Source organism: Actinia tenebrosa, unplaced genomic scaffold (genome assembly GCF_029948245.1).
Source record: "Actinia tenebrosa isolate PJP-AT-01 unplaced genomic scaffold, QUT_ActTen_1.0 PGA_scaffold6__47_contigs__length_16458017, whole genome shotgun sequence".
In the NCBI taxonomy this organism is placed as follows: Eukaryota; Metazoa; Cnidaria; class Anthozoa; order Actiniaria; family Actiniidae; genus Actinia; species Actinia tenebrosa.
Window position 1 is genome coordinate 8,731,070 of NW_028292583.1, and position 23,211 is coordinate 8,754,280.

Here is a 23,211-nt window from a genome sequence, read left to right on the forward strand (position 1 = left end):
TTATTTATACAGTATTATTATTTATTATTATTAATTGATTTAATTCAATTAGTATAGGAAATCGCACGATCTACTACCGTATCTATTAATTCCGAATCGTACGAGAAGTATTTGCGATTTTTCGTTTATAATAGTACAATTTGGGATTTACTCCTTTCGTCCAATCAGAATCGAGCAATCATAAATTGGTTAAAAGAGCAATATGTGATGGGGTCATTTGGCATTGTTTTTTCAATTAATTGAATTAAATTAATTATTTTAAGTAAAACTTGAAAAAGGGTGAGAAATTTCATAAGAATAGTAAGTCCGTCGAAGCTCTCATAATTCTAGGGTTTTCGAAAAGGAAAACATGATTTGTTCAAATGCTCAGCAGACCGAGCAAGACCACGCATCGAGGTATCCACATGTCACGAGACAAAGATACATTACGTAGTATTGCATCACCGTTACCTAGTGATTAGTCAGGTTCTATTGATCATAATAGCATGATGTTATTTATGCTAATATTGCAGTCATTTTGATACACAACCGATCTGTGTAAAGATTGGGTGATTAGGGAACCTAACTAGAGTGCTCACACTAAATCCGTGAAACAAATACTAATTTTTAGCACTAAATAGTGATAATTAAACAATAGAAAACAAAGGATTCTGTATGAAATAGTACTAATTAGTACTATTCAATGTTCATGGTTCTAGTGCGTGCACCCTACACCAAGGTTCAGAACAAATCAACAAAATATCAATTATTTACTTTGGCAATATTTTATCATTAACTTCCTTCATCTTATATTTGGTTGGAAAAAATTTACTTTTTTATGACTAATCACAAAGTTTGACATACTTAAATAGTTAATCGCTTTTGTAACATATAAACTGTATGTATACTTAACAATCACATATATAATTCATAAATGAGGAAAACATAATAGAAATCATGACCATATGAAGAGTTTCATAATTCTGATACAGAATCATGTTCTTTTGCATAAACTTTAACTTGGATTTTCTTGGGCAGATTCAGATTCAGATATTGAAAATTTTAGTGAAACAAAAAGGAGCTAACCTAGACGTTTGTTAAGCAATTTACAATATTCGTGTCGTCTACGCCTCGAGTTTATATATCGTATACAACACTGCCACTCATACTGTATAATAGCCTCATTGCCTTCGAGACTATAACGAGCTTTAACGGTTGGTCTTGTTCAGACCATTGAAGTCTGAGATATTTCGATTCAACAATAAATGGCTTTGAATAAAGTCGAAATATTGTGACACTTCAACATCGTCTTACCGTTTTACAAGAACGGCCAAAATTTGGATTTTGTTAAAGACAATTTGTTGTCTCAAGTTAACCCTTTGACTGGCGAGTTTACTTACCCGTTGTCGTTAGCCGCATTCAATATCAGCTCTCAACTGAAACTGCCATGCGCCGTCTCCCCTTTCTTATCTGCTATATGTTTAATATTTGCGATAAATATAACTTTCAAAAAAATTTTTCCTAATGTAAACTCACGTGTTGACTCACTTGTATTGTCGCCCAGGTACGTACAGCGTGAGCTACAATACACGTGCAAGACTTCAAGCGTTTTTATCAATATAAGGTATTCAGCATTCAGCATGATATGCATGTCCATATTTATAGTATTTCTAATGTGCTGTTGTTTGGGCGTCTGTTGGCAACACACTGTTTTGGCTAAGTGCACGCTCGTGCGGCCGGCTACAAACGGCGGGGGATAGAATCGCCAAATCCAATGGAAAATTCAACAAAATTTTCTCCTAGCGAAACAGTTTAATCTAAAATGGCCTGGTTTTCAGATATAGTATGTGAATATGTACTAAAAAATATTCTGAGCGTTTCCTGGCTATTCTACTTCTCTTCGTGGATTGGTACGGGCTTTTCGGTGAATTTGCGTTGATTTGACCCCCTCCGACGACCATGATCCTTTGCGTTTATACATTAAATTGTTTTGATGTGACGTCATAGTGAAATAGGGCAATTTTGGCACTGCTGCCCAAAAGCGGAGCTCCCAGTGGCACAGGGAGCCCAATTTAGATAAAACTAAAATGTGAAAATATAATCAGGAAAAATCTTCGAATACAATTTTTATTGAAGATGAAGATAATGTCCCCCAAAATGAAAACCAATGATTTAAAAAATCAAATTGAAATGTACTACATCATTTCCTTTGCACGAGTTATTGTTTTCGACCTTACTACTCTCCAACTTAGAAATTTTGTCACATGTGCACAACCCTCCACCAGCCCCCCCCCCGGGGGCTAGTTTTGTTTATGAAAAATTCTTCGACAAACTTTTTTCATGGCCGACATTCTTACGCTTTGAATTCCTGGTAAATTTTACTTGAAAAAAAGATAACTGCAGATAATCCAATGAAATATCAAGTTTAGTGAGATATACCTTGGATGTCTTTAAAATCCAAATTTTGAAGATTTCGGAACTTTTTAAAGACAAATCGACATCATTTACTACTCTTAAATATACCAGTAAGGTTTACGTGTAAGATCTTACACTCGGTTGTCATAGCAATCTTCTAGCTGAATTCAACTGCCGATTCCACGTAGGAAAGTACGCATTAACAAAAGGGTCGCAACTTCTTGTCATCAACAAGTTTTACAATCTCTAGCAGAACACCCCTACCAAATCAGGGACGAGCCCCCCCCCCCTCCCCCCCAGGTCATGCGGTCATACTTGCTATAAGCTATAATGGTGCGTGACAATTACATCCCACATGTCGTAACACACTTGCCAAACGTTGTACTACAATTATTCAAGGAAGGGAAAGCCTGTGTAAACCAAAGAACAATTATCAGAATCGTTTTGATATACATGTGAATCCTTCGCGGGTACATTTCGACTAATGATAACGATACTTATATACTATAAACTTAACAATACATCTTTATTATTCCTACTCGCACTAACCCTATATAACCAAAACCCTAACCGTATTCCTTCATTTGAATGATTTCTTAAATCGTTCCTAACCTTTAGCCACATATTGTTTTAGGGCGCAGGGAAAGGCAGGGGCATTTTTGCTATTCGCATCTTATTTAGGTTACACATATTGTCATATGAAACAATCACATCTTCCCATTGGGATTCGGGTACTTTTTCAATTCGTTTTATTAGATAATGCATCATCAACAGGAATACTTGTACTTACAGCCTTACAGCCTTACAGCTTTACAGCCTTACAGCCTTACAACCTTACAACCTTACAACCTTACAACCTTACAGCCTTACAACCTTACAACCTTACAACCTTACAGCCTTACAACCTTACAGCCTTACAACTTTACAGCCTTACAGCCTTACAGCCTTACAACCTTACAGCCTTACAACCTTACAGCCTTACAACCTTACAACCTTACAACCTTACAGCCTTACAACCTTACAACCTTACAACTTTACATCCTTGCAGCCTTACAGCCTTACAACCTTACATCCTTACAACCTTACAACCTTACAACCTTACAGCCTTACAACTTTACAGCCTTGCAGCCTTACAGCCTTACAACCTCACAGCCTTACAACCTTACAACCTTACATCCTTACAACCTTACAACCTTACAACCTTACAGCCTTACAACCTTACAACCTTACAACCTTACAGCCTTACAGCCTCACAGCCTTACAACCTTACAACCTTACAACCTTACAGCCTTACAACCTTACAACCTTACAACCTTACAACCTTACAACCTTACAACCTTACAACCTCACAACCTTACAACCTCACAGCCTTACAACCTCACAGCCTTACAGCCTTACAGCCTTACAGCCTCACAGCCTCACAGCCTCACAGCCTTACAGCCTTACAGCCTTACAGTCCTACAGCCTTACAGCCTTACAGCCTCACAGCCTCACAGCCTCACAGCCTCACAGCCTCACAGCCTTACAGCCTTACAGCCTTACAGCCTTACAGCCTTACAGCCTTACAGCCTTACAGCCTTACAGCCTTACAGCCTTACAGCCTTACAGCCTTACAGCCTTACAGCCTTACAGCCTTACAGCCTTACAGCCTTACAGCCTTACAGCCTTACAGCCTTACAGCCTTACAGCCTTACAGCCTTACAGCCTTACAGCCTTACAGCCTTACAGCCTTACAGCCTTACAGCCTTACAGCCTTACAGCCTTACAGCCTTACAGCCTTACAGCCTTACAGCCTTACAGCCTTACAGCCTTACAGCCTTACAGCCTTACAGCCTTACAGCCTTACAGAAGAGTGTCAAAGAAATTTATGGAACTTGTTGAACACCAAAAGCTTTTAAAGAACATCAGTCTCGTGAATGGCTACAAATTAAGAGATGATCAATGGATACCTTATTAAAGAAATTTCATTCAGTACAGTCTATCTTGATCTCTTCAACTGTTTTTCGCTAGCCGGACAGTGTTTTCTCAGAAATGGGAAAAGAGGAAAATTTGCACATCTTAGAAAACTATGTGTTTGTCTGACGAATTTCAGTGATACATTCTACAAGAGGTTTCTCCACCTCAGAGTTGCAACCTCGACCTTAGGATATCCTATAACCAACACATCAAAGACATTGCAAGGGTTCATAGGCACATGCCAAATATTTAATAGATAATTACTGAGGCACGCAGCATTCGTAGGTATAATGCAGGCAGCTGAGGGCGTAGCCCGAAGCTGCCTGCATTATACCTACGAATGCTGCGTGCCGAAGCGATTATCTAGTATAATTATTGTTCTTATCGAAATCCAATTGTTTTCTTTCTAGCTTGTTTATCATAGAAACAAAGCCAATAATGAATGAACTAAATATGTCTGATTTTCCTCTATGCATTCGTTGGGATAATGCAGACTGAAAACAATGGATTTTTATAAGATCAGTAATTATTAGAGAACTAAGATGTTGCGGAGAAATGTGGAATGAGGAATTCTTTTGGGAGTTACTTACGGAAGCTTCTAGGGGACATGCGAGATGCGAGTTGTTTAATGCGAGACGCGAGTTGTTTAATGCGAGATGCGAGTTGTTTAAAATGCGAGATGCGAGTTGTTTAAAATGCGACATGCGAGTTGATGAAAATGCGAGATGCGAGTTGTTTAAAATGCCGCCATCTTTGATATTTACTTGAGCTATATATGTTTCGCGGAAAATCATGTTCGTGAGAAACGTCATTACCACAGGGAGACCAATCAACAAAATTCGCTCGGTTTGTTTGGCGCAAGCGCAGTACAGATAGCGTTTGTTTAGATATTTGGAGCGTCGGTAAATATTTAGGTCTTTCCTTCAAGTAAAAATGGACTTATCGGTTACCACATACGATTATTTAGCATGAATAATGCTGGGAGGGAGAGATTCTATTATTTCTCGATGCGTTTATACTAAGGCTACGTTTCAAAAACTGTGAAAAGCGAAAAACTGTGGGAGGTAAAATCGTCAAGAAGACCGTGAAACGGAGCTCACTCAAGTAAGTTTTATAATAGTATTAGTAAAGTTTGTAATGTATTTTTGGTGACTTGACGTTTAACCTTTCTGTGAGAAGTGGACTTAAGTTGGCTTAAGCCGTGCCATGAATACTTTTTGTTCCATGCAATATTTGTAATCTTTGTTGTATATACTGTTGTTTTAATCGATCCTTGAATTGCTTGGTCGAGAGCGACGAACCATGAAATATCCTTATAGCCTTCACGCTGCTAATCATACAAGCAGAAAAATAGAAGACTTTTTGCATATCATTTTCATATCATTTCATATCATCGTCATTTCTTTATAATCTTAGTATCCCTTGATAAAACAGCCGAAATCGTTATAGATTTAGTTGCAGATTTCAAATTTTAATGAATTCAAATGTATTCATTTATTTAACTTTGACCTAACGAAAAATTTTTTTTTTTTTGAGAAAGATACTGAATTTACAGTAGGTGAGGGTCAACGCGACGGAGCTAGGCTCCAATTAATATCACGTCATAGCTGAATTGCTGGAAGTTTGAAGGCATGTAAAGTGTTATGTCCTTCCAATTTCAGTAAAGTGCACCCAACCTCTGATACAATTAGACTGATTCCATAATTCGTTGTTCTCGCTCTCCTGTCGATTTTGGATAGATTAGATTAGATTAGATAGTTTATTAAGTTCTAAAAATTACGGCTCAAAAGCTGAATTGAGTTAAAACATTAAAATACAATTGAATTAAAATATTAGATATTTACAATATTATATATATTTATTATATAATTACCAATGAAATATCTATTTTTCTCTATTTCGAAAAATTGATATCTTCACACGTGAAAATAACATGTTATTTTCACGTGTGAAAATAACACCATTGCGATGGCTATTCAAAAATACACGGAAAGAGTTGCCTGAAAAAGCCAAAACATACTTTCATTGATAATTATATAATAAACAGAATATTACATGGGCGCTTGGAGATACGAAATTTATCTTCTCGTGTTGAAAATCTCTCACTCGTTCGCTGCGCTCACTTGTGAGAGATATTTTCAACACTCGAAGATAAATTTCGTATCTCCGCGCGCCCATGTAATATCCTCTATTTATTATATAGATATCGATGAAATGCCAGGTTTTCTCTAGTGTCGAAAACTTGATATCTTTCACCAGTGGAAGATACCATATCTTTCACACGTGAAGATATCGCTGTTGACATAGTAATGTATTTTTCAAAGAATCGGCTTGCTATTTTACTTAAAGAATTTTTGAGCTTTTGGTTTTATTTAAGTTTCATCAATATCTATATGATAAACAGAACTTACATGGCCGCTTAATTTCAGGTAGTACACTTTTCAGTTTCCCAACATTTGGAGAGTACTACGTAAGCTATCAAATGAAGTTGAATAAAATATGCCTTTTGTTGTTATTTTATACGATTTACAATTTATATTTTGTGCATTACTACTGAATCTAGAGTACGTGTCAACAAAATGACGTCACAAATTGGGCTTAATTTTCTCACATATCTCAAGAAATAAGCTTTTGAAACACATTTTATTACGATATATTTATTACGACTAACAAACTATACATTTTAAACGATGAAATGTTTTCGTGTCATATACACTTTAATGAACCCTTTAGTGACGTCACAGTCAGGAACAGTATAAAATAATATAAACCTAAAAGGGTTTCTTTTGTCTTATTCTCATTATATTAACACTCCTTTCTACCACCTATTTCTCTTTTACTCCGACGAAGGACTAGCTTCCAAAATGTCGGTAAGTTTTTCACCATTACTGTTTCATTAGAAACACTGACGCAGCTCACACTAGTTTTTAGCTAATTATCTCTTCTTGGTATAAACCCATTTAACTTAAACACGCAACATTCAAATAGATAGAAACCTTTTTTAACACATGGTTATCCAGTCAGATATACAAAATGCAATCTGATATCAAAAGGAGCCCTAAAATAAATACAATATAAAGAAAGAAGAAAAAAAAATATATATAATGATATATGAAAGTATAATGAAAATCTAACAATAGAATTATCTATATAAATACTAGAATCAATATCAAAAGAAATGAAGAAATATTTCACCATTTCACTATTCACTTTCTGTAAAATCAATGCTGAATATATATATTGTTTCAGGGGTTAGGTGCACTTTAAGCTTATTACTATGAAAATAGGTTTCTAACCTAGTGTACCCTTCACTCCCATAAATTCAACCATTTACTGTGATTCCCAGTCACACGCAACCAACAGACACCTAAATCACAAAGAAAAAATGGAGTCTTGGTGGATGTCAATTTTAGAATTTTTTATATATGTGTTGGTTTTGTGATGGAAATTAATATCAAAGGTGAAAACTAAGCAGCATGCATTTGTAACACAAGTGCTACCCTGTTCTAGGTTTTAGAGACTACTAGTGCTGCAAGTAGGCATGAAGTGATATCTGGGTATTTATATCGTTGTTGCATATTTATCTAATGCCTGTCTCTACATGTAATTTATTTGTCATAGTGTAGCGACCACAATAGTACTGACAACAAATATCTATAGCTGTTTTTAACAATATAAAAGAAAAACAATATATTACAAAAAAGAAAGTTCCTATCTATTTTTTATAAATACAGGTCAAAAGTAAGCTGATATTTCTATAATACTGCTTTCTTTCTGCTTTCTGAATTTCCAGCACTCAAATATTCAGTACCACTGTGCTTACTGGTTGTAATACACTTTTTTGAGGACTCATTCACCAGTAGCTTTGGTAACATACTGCAAACTGCAAGTGGTCACGGCCAGGGTTTTGTTGCATTCTCAGTGATTCTTTTAATTCCCCATTTCATTAGAGATGGGACGGCCGTTTAATGTAGTCATTCAAGCCACATGCGATTCACAATTATCCCCAATGTGAAAAGCCAGGTTTTTGACACCTCAATTTTGGCATGAGCCAGGGATAGAGCGCTAACACTAGGCCACTGAAGCTCTCTAAACTAACTTCATTCAGGGACAACATCTACAATATGTAGTAGAGAAGGGTCAGAAAACATCCAAATAAGATCAATAGCCTGTGATCTCTGCTGAACTCAAGTACTGCATGCTCAGAAAATCATCTCGACGAACACAAATCGAGATCTTCTCTGGCATCTACAATGCAGGGATCCCAATGGAGCAAATACAGGTTTAGTCTAGCTTCTCACCTAATGGCTCACAGCAAAATTGGGGGGCACTTAATTTGACCATAAAGCTTGAATCTATGTTGGGTGAAGGGAATCTCAAGTAATACCCTTGTATTCTGTTTTCTTTTTCTTTTAGTTTAATTACCCAAAAACTGACTTTTCAAATAATGGAGGCCTTAAAAAAGGGTTTTAATTTTTTCTTGAACATGAGCATGCTCTAGGGACAATAACATAGGCATATAGGCATTGCCATTTAAAATTTGCAAAAGGAAAATTTTGTCCCAAAACTGTTCATATTCAAACTGTAAAAACTCGAAAATTGTATGATGAAATTTCTTTTTTGAATGTGGCTTGGCTTTTTTCGTGTATTTGAAAACGTTAAGCAAAAAAAAAAAAAAAAAAAAAATTCCACTCCATTCTGTTGCAAAGTAAGTTTTTTACGTTAGTCAAAGTATGAGTCAATAATTCTTCGTTTGCACGTTACGTCATCGCGGCCATGTTTGGTACCATTTAGCAAAAGATTTCTCATTAGCATATTTTGTTAACGGTACCACAATGGCCGCCATGTCTTTTAACTCTCTTGGGAATGCTTGCAACCCATCAATATAGTGACATTAATTAATCTGCAAACATAAAACCAGTCTCAAAATTTATCTTAAAGTAACATCACTGAAGACATTGGGGCCATTTATAACTGAGAAAATAAGACGTCTCATTTGATGACAGGGTAATGAGCTGTTCTAAGTTAAGCCAACCCTTGAATAAGACGCAAACATGTTCACATAAATGACACTCGCATCTTGGCTATAAATCACGAAGCAATGTGACAGTAATTCAATTTATAAACTTGTGGTTCTCCTTGTCAATTTTCATCTAAGCACACCAGGTCAGCTCGAATTCGGCTGGTAATTTGAGATTGTATGTTACTTCCTAATTTGCTTTCGAAATCATCGGAACTTTTGCAAGTTGCACTGGCTGTAAAAATGTTTAATGAACTTCTGACCTCATCACTCATTCCAGGCATAGTTAACTCTGTTCTAGGGGAATACAGCTATTTCAAAAAAGGTTGAATACTGAACACTGAATACTGAATAGTGCATTCCAAGACCGGAGTGTTCTCTGAGACGCGAACGCTTTCTCTGATGTACGTAGCAAAAGTAGAAAACATGTTTAGTTTATTTACTGATTTTATTCGTTTAATTAATTCCATTGTCGCGGACAAACTAATATACTTGTAAACTTACTTATCTTTTACCACTGATGGAAAATCATTACCTTGGAATGAAGTGTAATTCTCGTTTATTCCGTACCTATTCTTTGAAGTACAATTGTTGCTCACATTGTCGGCACTGTCGAACCGAAGGTATATAAAGCTGGATATTTTGAGCCCGAGCTTATACACTATATTTCAAAAAGCTTTTTTTTGTGCGAATATAATTATATTTTTATTTTGTATTTATTTCTTCCTTGTGTAGATAGAAAGAATACCAAGAGATATCACGCGTCGAGGCTTCTCTGATGGTCTTTACAATGGAAAGCAACGAGAGTGTGGTCGTTGCACAGGGGGATAAAACCAAACGTGTCATACTTAGACAAAGAATCGCTATCCAATTTCTTACTGTCTTGTGTTTTATTTTCTCGATCTTGTTCGTGTGGCAACTGACGACAAATGTCACTGGGGGGAAGGTGAGTTTAGGACGTTTAATCTAGATCAAGGGAGGTAATTTTCCAAAATTAAGTCCTAAAAGCTAAGTACTTGGGCGTGGATTTAGAGAGCAAAATGGAATTAGGAATTACGTGTTTTGGCTGAAGAAGAAAAACAGGAAAACCTGGAGAAAAAATATCAGAGCTAACAAGAAAATCTTAAACAATTTCATGTCGAATCTGGGACCAACTAAGAGAGACAGTCAAATTACAGCAACAATCTCGTACAGATTTACCAAAATTTTATTTTTAAATGGCCTATGGATAACTCGAATAAATCATTTGAGCAATTAATGCTATCGCACTAACATACGTAAAAACAAGCTAAATATAGAACTGTCCACTCCATATAGAATCGACACTGAAAGTGCTGTCTCAGGCTTTATAGGTGCACTTTAAAATACCTTCAGCAGTGAATTATCATCTAAGGATTTCAAGGCCGGGTATTCAAGGATATATTCTTGTCTTACGATACTAAAAGATACTATAATTCTGCAATTAGAGCTAAGTTCTGGAGCTTTTGGGACATTGAACCCTGTTCTATTTTTATTTCGTACCTCCCCTGTCCGACTCCATCTTTATCTCTTTGTTTGGAACTCTGCGAAAACAAAATTTATATTTCTGTGTTTATTTTTTCAATTTTTTTTTCCATTCACCAGGATTCAGACAAAAGCCATTTACCGACCATCAACAACGATGTAAGTATAGCGTATAGAATTGTGCCATTTTCTTTTACTAGCTTTCCTTTCTCGCATCAAACAAAATCTTAAAAGCCTGTTGTGTAGAAGATGTTTCCGGCAAACACAGGCACACAATATAGTCAAGTGACACGTGGTCTAAAATGGTTCCATGGCTCAACATAACTGACATAACTCGAAAAACGTTAGCCTTATAATGGGGAAGCATTATTCTAAAATATCAGATTTATTAACTCATTTTCTTTTTTCTGTTCTATTTTATTCCCTAGAAACTGCTTGAACTGAAAGCTAGCCGCTGTCCTGTCGTGCCATCACAGCAGCTTCTTCCAAGATCCCTACCAAGTACAGTCAACAAAGCCTTGTATCTTGAGGACTTGGTATTCAAGTCTTTAACGGAATTGCCATCATTGGTACGTGAGGAAAAAGAAAGTAAAGGCCTTTCTTATTTATCATATAATTATCCATAAAATACCTATATTTTTCCTTTTCGAAAAACTGATATTTTCGCATGTGAAAATAACATGTTATTTTCACATGTGAAAATATCGTTTCCATGTGTATTTAAGCTATTACTTTATAAATAAAAGCTTTTTATAATAATAAAAAGCTTATAAAGTTGATTTTATGGATAATTATATAATAAACAAAATATAAATGGGCGTTTGGAGATACGAAATTTATCTGCTCGTGTTGAAAATCTCTATTTCAAAGATATTTTCAATGCTCGAAGATAAATTTCGTATCTCCGCGCGCCCATCTAATATCCTCTATTTATTTTATAAGGGCTTTGAGATCAGGAAGAGATCCTGTAGACTTGAAAGGCACTTTAAGATAATCGAACCCTTCTCGATTAAGTCTACTGCTAAGAATTTGTCTTGACTAAACCCATTTGCGAGAACTATTATTGAAGCTTATAACGCCAGTGTTATCGATTGAATTCATAAGATTAATTATCGTGCTGTGATTCGTGGGTAACACTCAATATCGAAAACTGAACTAGTATTAACATATTCCCTGAGTTTAATGAGTGTTTAAACGTGACATGTGTTTTATGATTTTTCACACATTTTTTATTATTTTTACTGCTTTCAATAGGAAGCACTAACGGCCAGTATATTGTATCAAGACAAAGTTGTGTGGGCGAAAAAGCATGGAACGAGGGATTCCAAAGCCTCATCTCCAGTCCCCCCGAATGAAAATACAGTGTTCAGAGTAGCAAGCGTCAGTAAGATCTTAACGGTAGGGTATTTCAATTGTCAATCTGTTAGTTTCGGAGATGTGCGTGTGTGAGTTTGTGTAGGTGGGGGCGTCATTCCCGGGGAAGTGTTTCAAGGGATATGAAGTCCCATTTTCGAGTTTCAAATTTCTTCGTCTGCATAACTAAACTCATGTTAAAAAGTCACCGATTTCGAAAGAGATGGTTAAACACCCTCTCGCTGGCTTTGGAAAAAGGCTGGGAACACCCTTCGGCAAAAATGGGGAATGGGGACCTTCACAATATTTAACGTCGCCACGCCTTAGTGCTATATACGGGATACTTTCGGAAAATAGCACAAATCCAGATAGTTGGGGTACGCAAAACTCTTGGGTGCACTGCGCATGATAATAGTGAAGCTTTACACGTCCTAAGAAAAGAATACTAGCATGATGTTATGAGTAGATAGCGGTTCTGCGCCACTTGAGGTGTCACTCGGTACCTCACTTCAATGACCGAAAAGTGTAAGCTCTCAGACCGCGGAGAATGGGGAACTGAACCCCGGTCTCCCGCGTGACAGACGGGGATACTGAGAACATCCATGAATTTGTTTTACGTCGAGTTTGTTTAGCTATGGTAATAAAAGTTTATAAAAGATATCTCTGTGCGTTTCCTAATTCCAAGTCAGTATGGAGGTATAAACTGAAAGTTTTGGGTCTTACTTGGATTTGCAGAATGTATTGTATTCTGAGTTAAGGTTATTGTATTACAGGGTATTGTTTATCTCCAAACTCATTGTTCTCGGCTATTGTTTTATTGTCTTCATGGCTCAGGTGTCCTGCAACACCAAGAAAGAGCCGAAATATTTAATGATCGTTCTGCACCACGGGCCCCGTCGGACTGCCACGGGCCGGTATGGGGAGGGGTGGTATACGTCATATTTATATTTAGCTGGGCCCAATTTTTAGGAGGGGGAGGAGGTGGTATGAGTCATATCTATTTTAGATGGGAGGATTGCACCACCACGACGTTATAAGGAAGATTTTCGTGAGGGAAGAGCTGGTCTTGTGGCTCGCGTTCTCTAATGTGAGATTTATGCAAGCAAATTTGGTAATCATTCAGCATATGGAGCTATTTTGTGAGGTTCCAAGTCGCGCAGAACCGCTATTATATCTACCGATATTTCAAGTTGACGCTTAGTATTTTGTGCTTTTCAGGTGATATTCGTTTTCTTTTTGCTGGAATCCGGAAGTATTTCTAGTCTGGATGATCATTTAGAGAAATATGAACCCAACTTTGTCGTTATCAATAAATTTGATTCCAACAAAATCACGCTCAGGTAAGGGATCTTTTCAGTCAAATTAATCAGCATGAGCATGAGTATAAGTATGATTAAGACAGTATGAGTGTACGTAGGCAGTACTAGAAGTGTTGTACGAAATGTCCTCATAAATACCCAAAAGTGTTTGGAGTCGTGTGGAACACAGAGGAAGCCACCCATGTTGAGATCCAAGAGTCCTTTAAGAATTAGCGATAGTTCAGAGTTTCCAACACGTGCCTTATACTTTCACAGTTTCAGTTGAATATTTTTCTTCCACAATAGGCACATTCTCACCCACACGTCAGGGCTGCCCAGAGAGGTACCATGTGGAGACAGCTGGTCTAAAAGCTCGTCGATATTATGTCCTGTTAATACAACATTTGTATTAGAAAAACTTAAAATGACCGAACTGAAATCTCCTCCGGGTAAAGAACCGAATTACAGGTAAAAGCAACTAATATATTGGAGAACATCTTTTCCTTGTTTTGGTTTGTGCAGTAGTCAAAATTATTATATGGCAAGGTAATTCACGCGCTATGATTGGTCAATTTGCGGTCCATAACTTATGGTACGGACCGAAAAATCAAACTTGCCTGCTTTTGTCAGTTTTTCCAAAATTGAAACTCGTCGCACAATGTTGGTAGAATCCTTTCGTGACTACAGGATATTCATAAAACTATTCCTGGTTTGAAAAGGTATTCAGAAGACGAACTTCCTAACTTTGTGGTTGAGTTTCCAGTAGACATGTCACACGAAGAAGAAAACAAAGAGCCTGAAGTCAAGAGCTAGATGATTTAATGAAATCAGAAAAGCTCAATTTCACACTGTGTTCAACATTACTCCATCAGACAAAGGCTTTCTCACGTTAAAATGAGAGACCATTTGTCAATACTGACCAGTGTTGTTTATACACCTATTTCAATAAACGTTGTCATCGGCGATAGGCAATAGGCGATATGCGAAAATCGATAAGATATATGTCATTCCAAGATCCAAGATTAGCTGGAATGACATGTTTCTGCTTCTTCTTTTTCTCGTCAATAGTATGGACCTTAGTGTTGAGACTGATTTGATGTTCTTGTATTCAACGAAACCATTTCCATGTCGGAATGACCTATCGCCTATCGCCTTTGGCGATGACATATTTATTGAAATAGGTGTATACAGTTTATGCCATGAAGAATTATGCAACAAACCCAACCTTTTATTTTCTCATTCCTCCTTTTCACAGTAATCTGGGATTTGCACTGCTGGCTCGTATTCTTGCTCACCGGTTTGCCGGGGGACACTATGAGAAATGGGTTCTCAAGAATGTACTTATTCCTCTGCGCATGACTAACTCTGGTTTCGATTTGAAAAGGTAAGCCATTCTCGTACCCAGAGCATTCTTTGCCATTCTCATCCATCAAAGGGTATGACACGTTGCTTTTTTTGTGAATAGTACTAAATAATTTGTGGAAATAGGGAAGGATGAAGCATCGACTAGTTTTTTTTCCTGACTATATAAAAAAAATTACGGACACAGGTTGACGTCGACAATGTAACTGCCACCGCGAGGCGGTACTACACGGCTACATTGGTGAGATTAGGGTTACGGGTTACAATGGCGTTTTCCCGCCAAATGATTAAGATTTCGCGGTACTGAGCAGAGAAGCGGGCGAACAGATACGAACGACGCAGAAGACGAAGAAGACAGCAGCTAAACTTCGAGAAAGGCAGACTAAAAATCACGTCATAAAGTTCCTGTCGTTCCTGCCGCTTTAGTACCACTTTGTCGGCTCTAGTAATGTCAAACTTGTTTTTAATCAATGTTTACAATTCTTAAGATTTATTCATACTTATTCTCATTGTATTAACTAAACAACAGCATGCCAACAAACAAAGCAGTAAGCTATGGATCTGATGGCCGACCAAATGCTGAGGTAGACTGGGGCTGGGCTGCGCCTGCATTTCAGTTCTATTCAAGTACAGCCGACTTATCAAAGGTAGCTAGTTTTCCCCGCCTTGCATTTCATTCTATTTTCCTCTTGTTTTAGCTTCCACATCGAGTACTTTAATATCTATTTCTGTTACAGTTGATGATGGCTTTGTTTCAAGTAACTTCATTTAGAATTCTTCAACCTGAGATGCTTACACAAATATTGACGCCAAGTAAGTTATTCAGTGGTTTGACACTGGAGACAAAAGAATTGTCTTGAAAAATATTTTTCAAAAAAATAGCTTTAAAAGTGAGAGACTGGACTTTAAACCCAAAATGTGGCTGAAAACTACCATCCTGCCTTTTAATAACTTCACCGTTAAATGCGTACGTACGAAACTGCTTTACTATTTACCATGCATTTGCAGGCGGCGGCCATGTTTATCCTCTTGAAAATAAAACATCTGTTGTTTACATCTGGGTAAACTCATCGATTAAATATTTGTTCCGACAAACAGGGTAAACTAACCTCGACATTCCTCATTTTAATCAATAATTTATTGATTTTCTAGATTTCGTCTATCCTGATGGTTCTACGATGATAGGGCTTGGTTGGGAGATGAAGCTAACAGGCTCGTTTATTCTGGTTTCTAAAGCAGGCATTATACCGGGATATTCAGCTGGCTTTGCTTTCTATCCTCAATTAAAATTAGGTGAGTGTTGTCTATGTGTAGCCAAGCAGCGTTTCCTTTAATAGGGAGTGTTCAAAATCTGTCATGTTATTATATTAGTGTTCCATCAATTATTCCCCTCAGGCTCAGTGATTATGGTGAATCTAGCGATAATCACTTCCCTTTACCTAATCGTTAATTGATTGATGGGCTCTATACTGCAAGCATATGTTGAGGCGCAATTTTATTTGTCATATTTCACTCCAAATCTCAAAAAATACCATTTTTAACGCATGACAATAGTTTAACAAATCAGGCTCAAAAACTAATGACCCCTCCCCCCCCCCCCCTCCACCACCCCTCTTTCCCCCGTTAAATAATGACGGAGCTTTAATCGTTACTTGATGTGCTATGTTCTTTCAGGTGCTATTGTGCTCATGACTGGTCGCGAGGTTGCACCAGCTGCTGTTGAACTTCTTTTAAAACCAATAATACAACGTTTCGCCTCCTTCATGATTAAACAGATAAAGGTTGGTATGACTTCATGTTTCTCACGGGTCAAATTTCATATTTCCGTCTACTCTGTAACTTACTTAACATTGTTACTTTTATATCCCTTTTTTACTTGTGCCGGATACGCGAAACGTAGAAACGAGTTATTGTTAGGGGTCTGAAGATGCAAATGTGGTTTTCGATTTAGTGGCTTAAATCCGGGTTTGGCACAATTAGTGCCGGGGCTGGTACTATTTAACACTCAGACTACGAGGTCGAGTTTTCTATGAATCAATAGATAGTCGACTATTTGACTCATAGAAAACGAGAACGAGTAGTCTAATTGTTTTAGCATAAACCTATACTAGCTAATATTATAGTCTTAAAAACAGAGAATGACACTGAAAACCTTACTTAACAAAACGACGACTTTAATTTCTTTATTGTTTTGTCTGTTCTTTCCGTTTAAAATTCTTCTTCAGAATACACCTGAATAAGTTGTATTTTGGGTATTTTCTATTTTTCGAGGAAATCTTTTAAAATGTTATCATTATCTCAGTAGTCAGTTGTTTGTTCGTCGTAAAGCTTGCACATGAAAATCTCAGTGAAATCTGATGGCGGCTTTTTCGTGTTAAAATTGCCATAATTCTTCAGTTTTTAATTTATCTGTACTGTTCAAAACCTCTATTCTTTTCCTTGATACAGTCTTGTCTTTTCTACAATCGATTTTCAAAGAATTTTTAGAAAGCAAGCGGAAATTTCAACGAAACATGACCATGCACTTGTTTGTTTTTCGCTACTCGCTATCTATCACACGATAAATTTGTATGGTAAAACTCACTTGCTCGAAGACTCGCTCCTTCGTTCTTCGATAAAAATCCGGCACTCGTGAATAAACTCCCGTACGTCACACTTTCCATTAAATAATCTCTGTCTATCTACAACTTGAAGATTTTTACGATTTAAGTTTTAAAGATTTTTCATTTGCACTTCACGTTTGCATGGTTATTTAGGTAATATAGACGCTATACATATGTAGTTTGCTCTCCTTGTTACCCCAATGAAAAAACCCTGTGGACGAGAAAACCTAACAAATATATTTTTATGAAGATCACTTAGACTGCCGAGAAAAAAATCATAGCTTTAATGAACGAACGAAATAAATAAATGGAAATTTTCAATGAACTAAAAAAAATGAACAAATATTGATTAGCTTTTCTTACTTTTCAGATTAACGTTCCTTCAAATACAATGAAATACTTAGGTTCGTATGAGCTGGTCTCGAAGTGGATCGAAAAAGTCCGATTCAACATCACATTAGAAGAGAACGTTCTCCAGCTACACCAGGATCCCGGCTTTCCTTCGCTCTCTTATCTTAACTTTATTAAAGATAACATACTAGAATTAGTCTACAAACCCGGCTTCTCTTGTAAAGTATATAGTATGGGGCAGAACCATGAGAGGCTGCACTTCTACCCACCGCCATCCCAGGATGGAAAGTGTCCTGGGTTTAAATTTGGACCTTTTGAATTTGTAAGAACTAAAGAAAACTCCTACACTAGGCGGGAGTTGGGTGGCTTAAAAATGACATTATCAAGATTGCTTTGATAGATGTCGCTCTTAGATGTCGGTTGAGAGTTTCAACCTCTTCTGGTTCGCCTTTGGCTGTCGGTTTTATTCTGTTCTGGTTTGCCAGAAACATCGCAGCATGAAAAAAAGAATACGTGGAGAAATAATAAACAATTGCCCTATTTCATAATGACGACACATCAAAACAAACTATTGTTTTAACGCTAGGGATCATGGTCTCTGGAGAGGGATGGAATGACAACACATCTTAAATCACAATGAAATTTGGTTTATGAGCTGGTGAAGGCAAGAACAACTAAATATTACGCTAAATACCTCGAAAGAAGAGAATTAAGCTTAAATTAGCCTAAATTTCTATCATTTTAGCCGATGTAAACAAACCGTGACGTCATTATGAAATAGGGCAATTATTGGATGAAGTTTGATGATATTTGGAATTATCGATGTCGAGGTAAGAGTCATTGGCCAACGTCGTAGGCTGAGGCCAATAACGTTTGCCGAGACATTGATAATTCCGGATATCATCAAAACCGAATCCAATAAAATGTTTCACTATACATTGTTCAAATAGATTATAACTAATAATACAAAGAATGATAAATTTATATTATGGATTAATATATTGGAAAACAGCATCGACTTATCCACTACGAGATAAGGATTTATCCGTTGGAAAGCGCTATCCACCCTTTGTACAACCGGGCCCTGATTTCTAGCTAGGCTAATAAAATTCCAAAGAAAGTATCATTAATTAGTCATAAATTATTATTATTTATCATAACTTATTAATTTATTTGTATTCAATTTATTGCTCAACATATCAGTTTCAAAATGCTTTTATTGCAGTCAGGTTAAGATCGAATAGTACTTCTGTCTCTTTAGTTACTTTTTAATCTGCAGTTTGCGATTGTAAAGCGACAGACTTCACCTCTTTGGAGTTGAAAAACGTGTCGCTTTATCCCTTTGCATTTTGGGGGACGCGGGATAGGAAACCTTAATTGTATACATACATACATACGAACATACTATTTTGTACCTGTAAGACAGATGTACAACATCAAGGTTATGTACAAGATAATTTGTAAATTTGTGTTAATTTTCTAAGTTTTAAAAATAAACGAATTAAATAATTGTTGTTTTTTGTTCTTTGTATACCAGCTGAGTTGACTGCAGTCCCAATCTTTATGTGAATTATGTGCAAAAAAGATTTGCAATCGGATAAAACACGTTTATGCACCAGCGTTCCAAACGTGGAAGGTAGCGGTCAAGCGTGAGGGGGTCCAGCCGGTCCAGCCACCTTAAGTGTATATTGTATAATGACAACTAGCGTCCAGAGGACAAAGAATAAGTTAATGTTAGGATCTGCGCGGACGGAAGAGTAAGGACGCACTGCTCTTCTCCTTCTCCTTCTCCTTTCACAAGGTCACTTCCCATTTGCTATGCGTTAAAGCTCCGAGGAAGATCAATTGTGTTCAACTAGAAATAGTTAGCTTGCTTATGAGTCGTTTAGGAAGTTTAATGACATTGCACTGTATGTAAGCCCTTGCTGCTGGCATCGAGAACACGACTTCCCATTTCTGTTTTTCTGTGTCGTAGCATTCAACATCAGCGCGAGCACCATGCTCACTTACTCCACCAATAATATAGATCTTTCCATTGATCGTCGCAATGCCTGCAGCCGCTCGTCTAACATGCATGTCTGGTATTACAGTCCACGTTCCTGTGTCGGGATCAAAGACCTCACAACTGGACAGCGGTGACATGTCTTCGGCTTCGTATCCTCCTATGACGTAGATCTTTCTATTGATGGTCGTTGCGCATGCAAAATTTCGTCGTGTGCACATTGTGGTTTCGTGTCTCCAGTGATCTTGTCCGGGGTCGTAGCTCTCAACTCCCCCCAACTGCCCATACGTATCGTTCATTCCTCCGATGGCGAAGATATACCCGTCCAGTACGACAGCTGAGTGTGCCTTACGACGCACGTTCATCGGTGCCTTCAAACACCACGTATTGTCCTCGGGGTCGTAGCACTGGACCGTATTGTATGGTTGGAACGAATCTCGACCTCCGATTACATAGATTCTACCGTCTATGGTAACTGCAGCAGCAGACGAGCACTTCACCGGCAAAGACGCAACTTCTGTCCAAGTATTGATGCGGGGATCATAACGTTCCACTGTGTGTGTGTTCTTGTACCCACCGATGGCGTAAAGAAAATCCCCACAAGTAACTGTCACATGTTCGTCACGTGGATAATTCATTTCAGTGAGCTTCATCCACTGACCTTTTGAAGGAAGGAAAGCTTCAGTATTTTTGTTAGCTTGGATGGTCAAATACGTCCCGCCAGTGACTACTATAGACACCTCTTCTTTCTTTAAACATTTTCTGGGCAACCCCAGCTCGACGTTAAAATCCGGCGCGCCATCACGCCTTTCATGGTATGAGAATACGAATGACTTAAAAACCTTGAACAACATATTAGTACAATAGTCGCTCTCTTTGACTAGAGATTCGCTTTCAACATAATCAGCTAGATAATATTTGGATATGCAAAGAAGTCGAACGCAACCGAACAGTTTCTCAAAGTGTTGCTTTCTGTTTTCCAAATCATGGTAGATCCACTCTTGAATCGCTTCAAAAATCACCTCTTCTTTAGATATCTGAACTTCGTCGCTTTTAAAAAACTCCATCACAAAATGCACGTCCAGTGCTTTGAAACCATCAGTAAAACAAAGGGTCTCGAAATTTTGATTTATATATTCTTTTGATTTAACACTCAAGTCTTTGCAGCTGAACTTGTCTCCAAAAACATGAAGAGAAAAACAGTTACAGTGCGTGATTCGTTTTTGTAGAAACAATGTGCCGAGTTCCTTCAAGCTAGGTATTATTAAGTAGTCGGCGATGGCTACAATATCAGCTGCGTTCTCCTCCGTTAGCGATATGTCTCCCGTATAGATGAAAGACAGTATTTTTTCAATCCATCTAGAATCGAGATCATTGTATTCCACAAACATTTGGTCTTCCTTCATTTGGCTCATAAACAAACCTCGGAAGTAGAGACTAGCCGAAGCAAGAACACTGCGATGAGCCGGAAAGTCTTTGCTCTTCACTCGTAAAATGACGTCGCATAGACTTCCACTTTTCCTCATTTGGTTCGCATTTGCCAAGAGTTGGGAGAGATATTTTTCTTTGATCTCTTTTTGGAAGTTAGTTACTTCGGCGTCCATGATGGTAAATACTCTCCCGATTTGTTTCTTAGTCGTGGGGTTTTGCGTCGCTTTATCGTGTCCTTCTCGTTCTTTTTGTTCTGTTTGCTTTCTCCTACAGCTGATGGAATAAATATTCTTTTGTGTTCAGTACAATTGTGTAACTGGTTACTGCCTTTAGAATTTAAATACAATACCTGGAAACGAAAGCTCATTATTCATTTCTGGATAATTATTAGATATTTCTCAAGAAAAGACACGACGACACGTCTACGCACAAAACAGTTTTATTGCTTAAGAAGAGATAACTAGCTAAAAACTAGTGTGAGCTGCGTCGGTGTTTTTAATGAAACAGTAATGATAAAAGGATAAATTATACACCGTGAAAAGATGAAAAAACTTCAACTGACGTTTCGGACGCTAGTCCTTCGTCGCAGTAAAAGAGTTTTGTTGCTTATGATGGTTGTGATTCTTGATTCTTAAAGAATCTTAAAAGCCTGGAATTTAACGGGGTTTTTCTTTTCAGTGATATGAATTATATGAATACAACTCGATGTTAACTATTTGAAACAAAAGGCTTTATATGCCAACTATGTAAATGACATGGATATTACAGCAAACATTTATACACATGGAGAAAGTAAATGTGATTGTTCATTTTAATGTTGGGCACGCATTGATTGCATGAGTACTGCACACTTCCATTAATTAATGCCAGCAGCAAAGATTCACAACTGAATCAACACCATTCACAGCAACAACAAGCCTGTCCTTAGTAGGCCTTCCCTATATACGTCATAGTAAATGATAAAAGGGTAAATTATACACCGTGAAAAGATGACGTTTTGGACGCTAGTCCTTCTTTTACTCCGTCCGAAACGTCAGTAAGGTTTTTCATCTTTTCACGGTGTATAATTTACCCTTTTATCATTACTGTTTCATTAGAAACACCGACATAGCTCACACTAGTTTTTAGCTAGTTATCTCTTCTATATACATCACAGTAGTGTCTGAGTAGATAATCAGAACCCTAAAGTGGTTTCAACGAAATTAAGACCGCATCCGAATCCGTGCGTAGCATCTCTATCTAAACGAAACCTAAAGATAAAGTAGAAAAGGAACTCAAGACAGGGCTCCTTCTCCGAGTTCTGGACTCAGTTTACTTGATTCAATAGAAACAACAAAAGACCTCAAGTTATACAATAGAACAAAGCTAACAAAGAATACAATATATGTTTACGGTACATGCAAAAGGACCCCAAGACGGGTGTTGTATATAAAATTAAAAAAAAAAAAGAGTATTACCTGTAATTTAAAGTTTGATTGCGATTCTACCAAATCCAATGTGACGCGGTGAAAATGAGATGCGCACGTGCATGCTGCAGTCGATATTCAGAGTTTTAAGTAGAACCATCGCGGCTTCTACTTCTACTTCATTAACTGATAAAGTGTACCACGCATCACATCAGCATCAAAATAAATCAATAGTATAAATATGCAATCTTGGTATAACAAGCCATATTCGCGCGCATTGAACTATGTCGGTTTATTAACGCACAGAAACCGTGCAAAGAAGTATGCGAATATAAATTATTTGTGGTCACACTTTTGCGCGTTGCGCTCTATAATAAGATTTTTGTAGTAGTTATCGATTTTTTTCTTCTGAGAAGACAGACATTTACGATTTTCAGTAATCGGTTTCTGTTCCATGACATCAAAAAACACACTTTAACTTGTAACGTATTAGCAACAGTAACTAGTACAGAGAGGCAATCCCGGCTCTAAC

At 37.3% G+C, this 23,211-nt stretch overlaps 2 protein-coding genes across 2 annotated transcripts; one reads left to right on the forward strand and one right to left on the reverse strand.

Annotated features, from left to right (window-relative positions):
- The first annotated feature begins 5,230 nt into the window (after positions 1-5,230).
- On the forward strand, positions 5,231-19,351 carry LOC116307426 (beta-lactamase-like protein 1). The gene is made up of 13 exons (XM_031717681.2): positions 5,231-5,454; positions 10,106-10,316; positions 10,994-11,032; positions 11,302-11,442; positions 12,128-12,271; positions 13,445-13,566; positions 13,831-13,992; positions 14,780-14,908; positions 15,416-15,533; positions 15,624-15,699; positions 16,039-16,179; positions 16,561-16,667; positions 17,860-19,351. Exons 2-13 carry the CDS (start codon positions 10,149-10,151, stop codon positions 18,235-18,237), a joined length of 1,725 nt encoding a protein of 574 aa, XP_031573541.2. The 5' UTR covers positions 5,231-5,454; positions 10,106-10,148; the 3' UTR covers positions 18,238-19,351.
- Positions 19,040-21,554, reverse strand: LOC116307425 (kelch-like protein 28). The gene has a single exon (XM_031717680.1). The coding sequence runs from the start codon at positions 21,444-21,446 to the stop codon at positions 19,692-19,694; it is 1,755 nt and encodes a 584-aa protein (XP_031573540.1). The 5' UTR covers positions 21,447-21,554; the 3' UTR covers positions 19,040-19,691.
- Between the last annotated feature and the right edge of the window lie 1,657 nt (positions 21,555-23,211).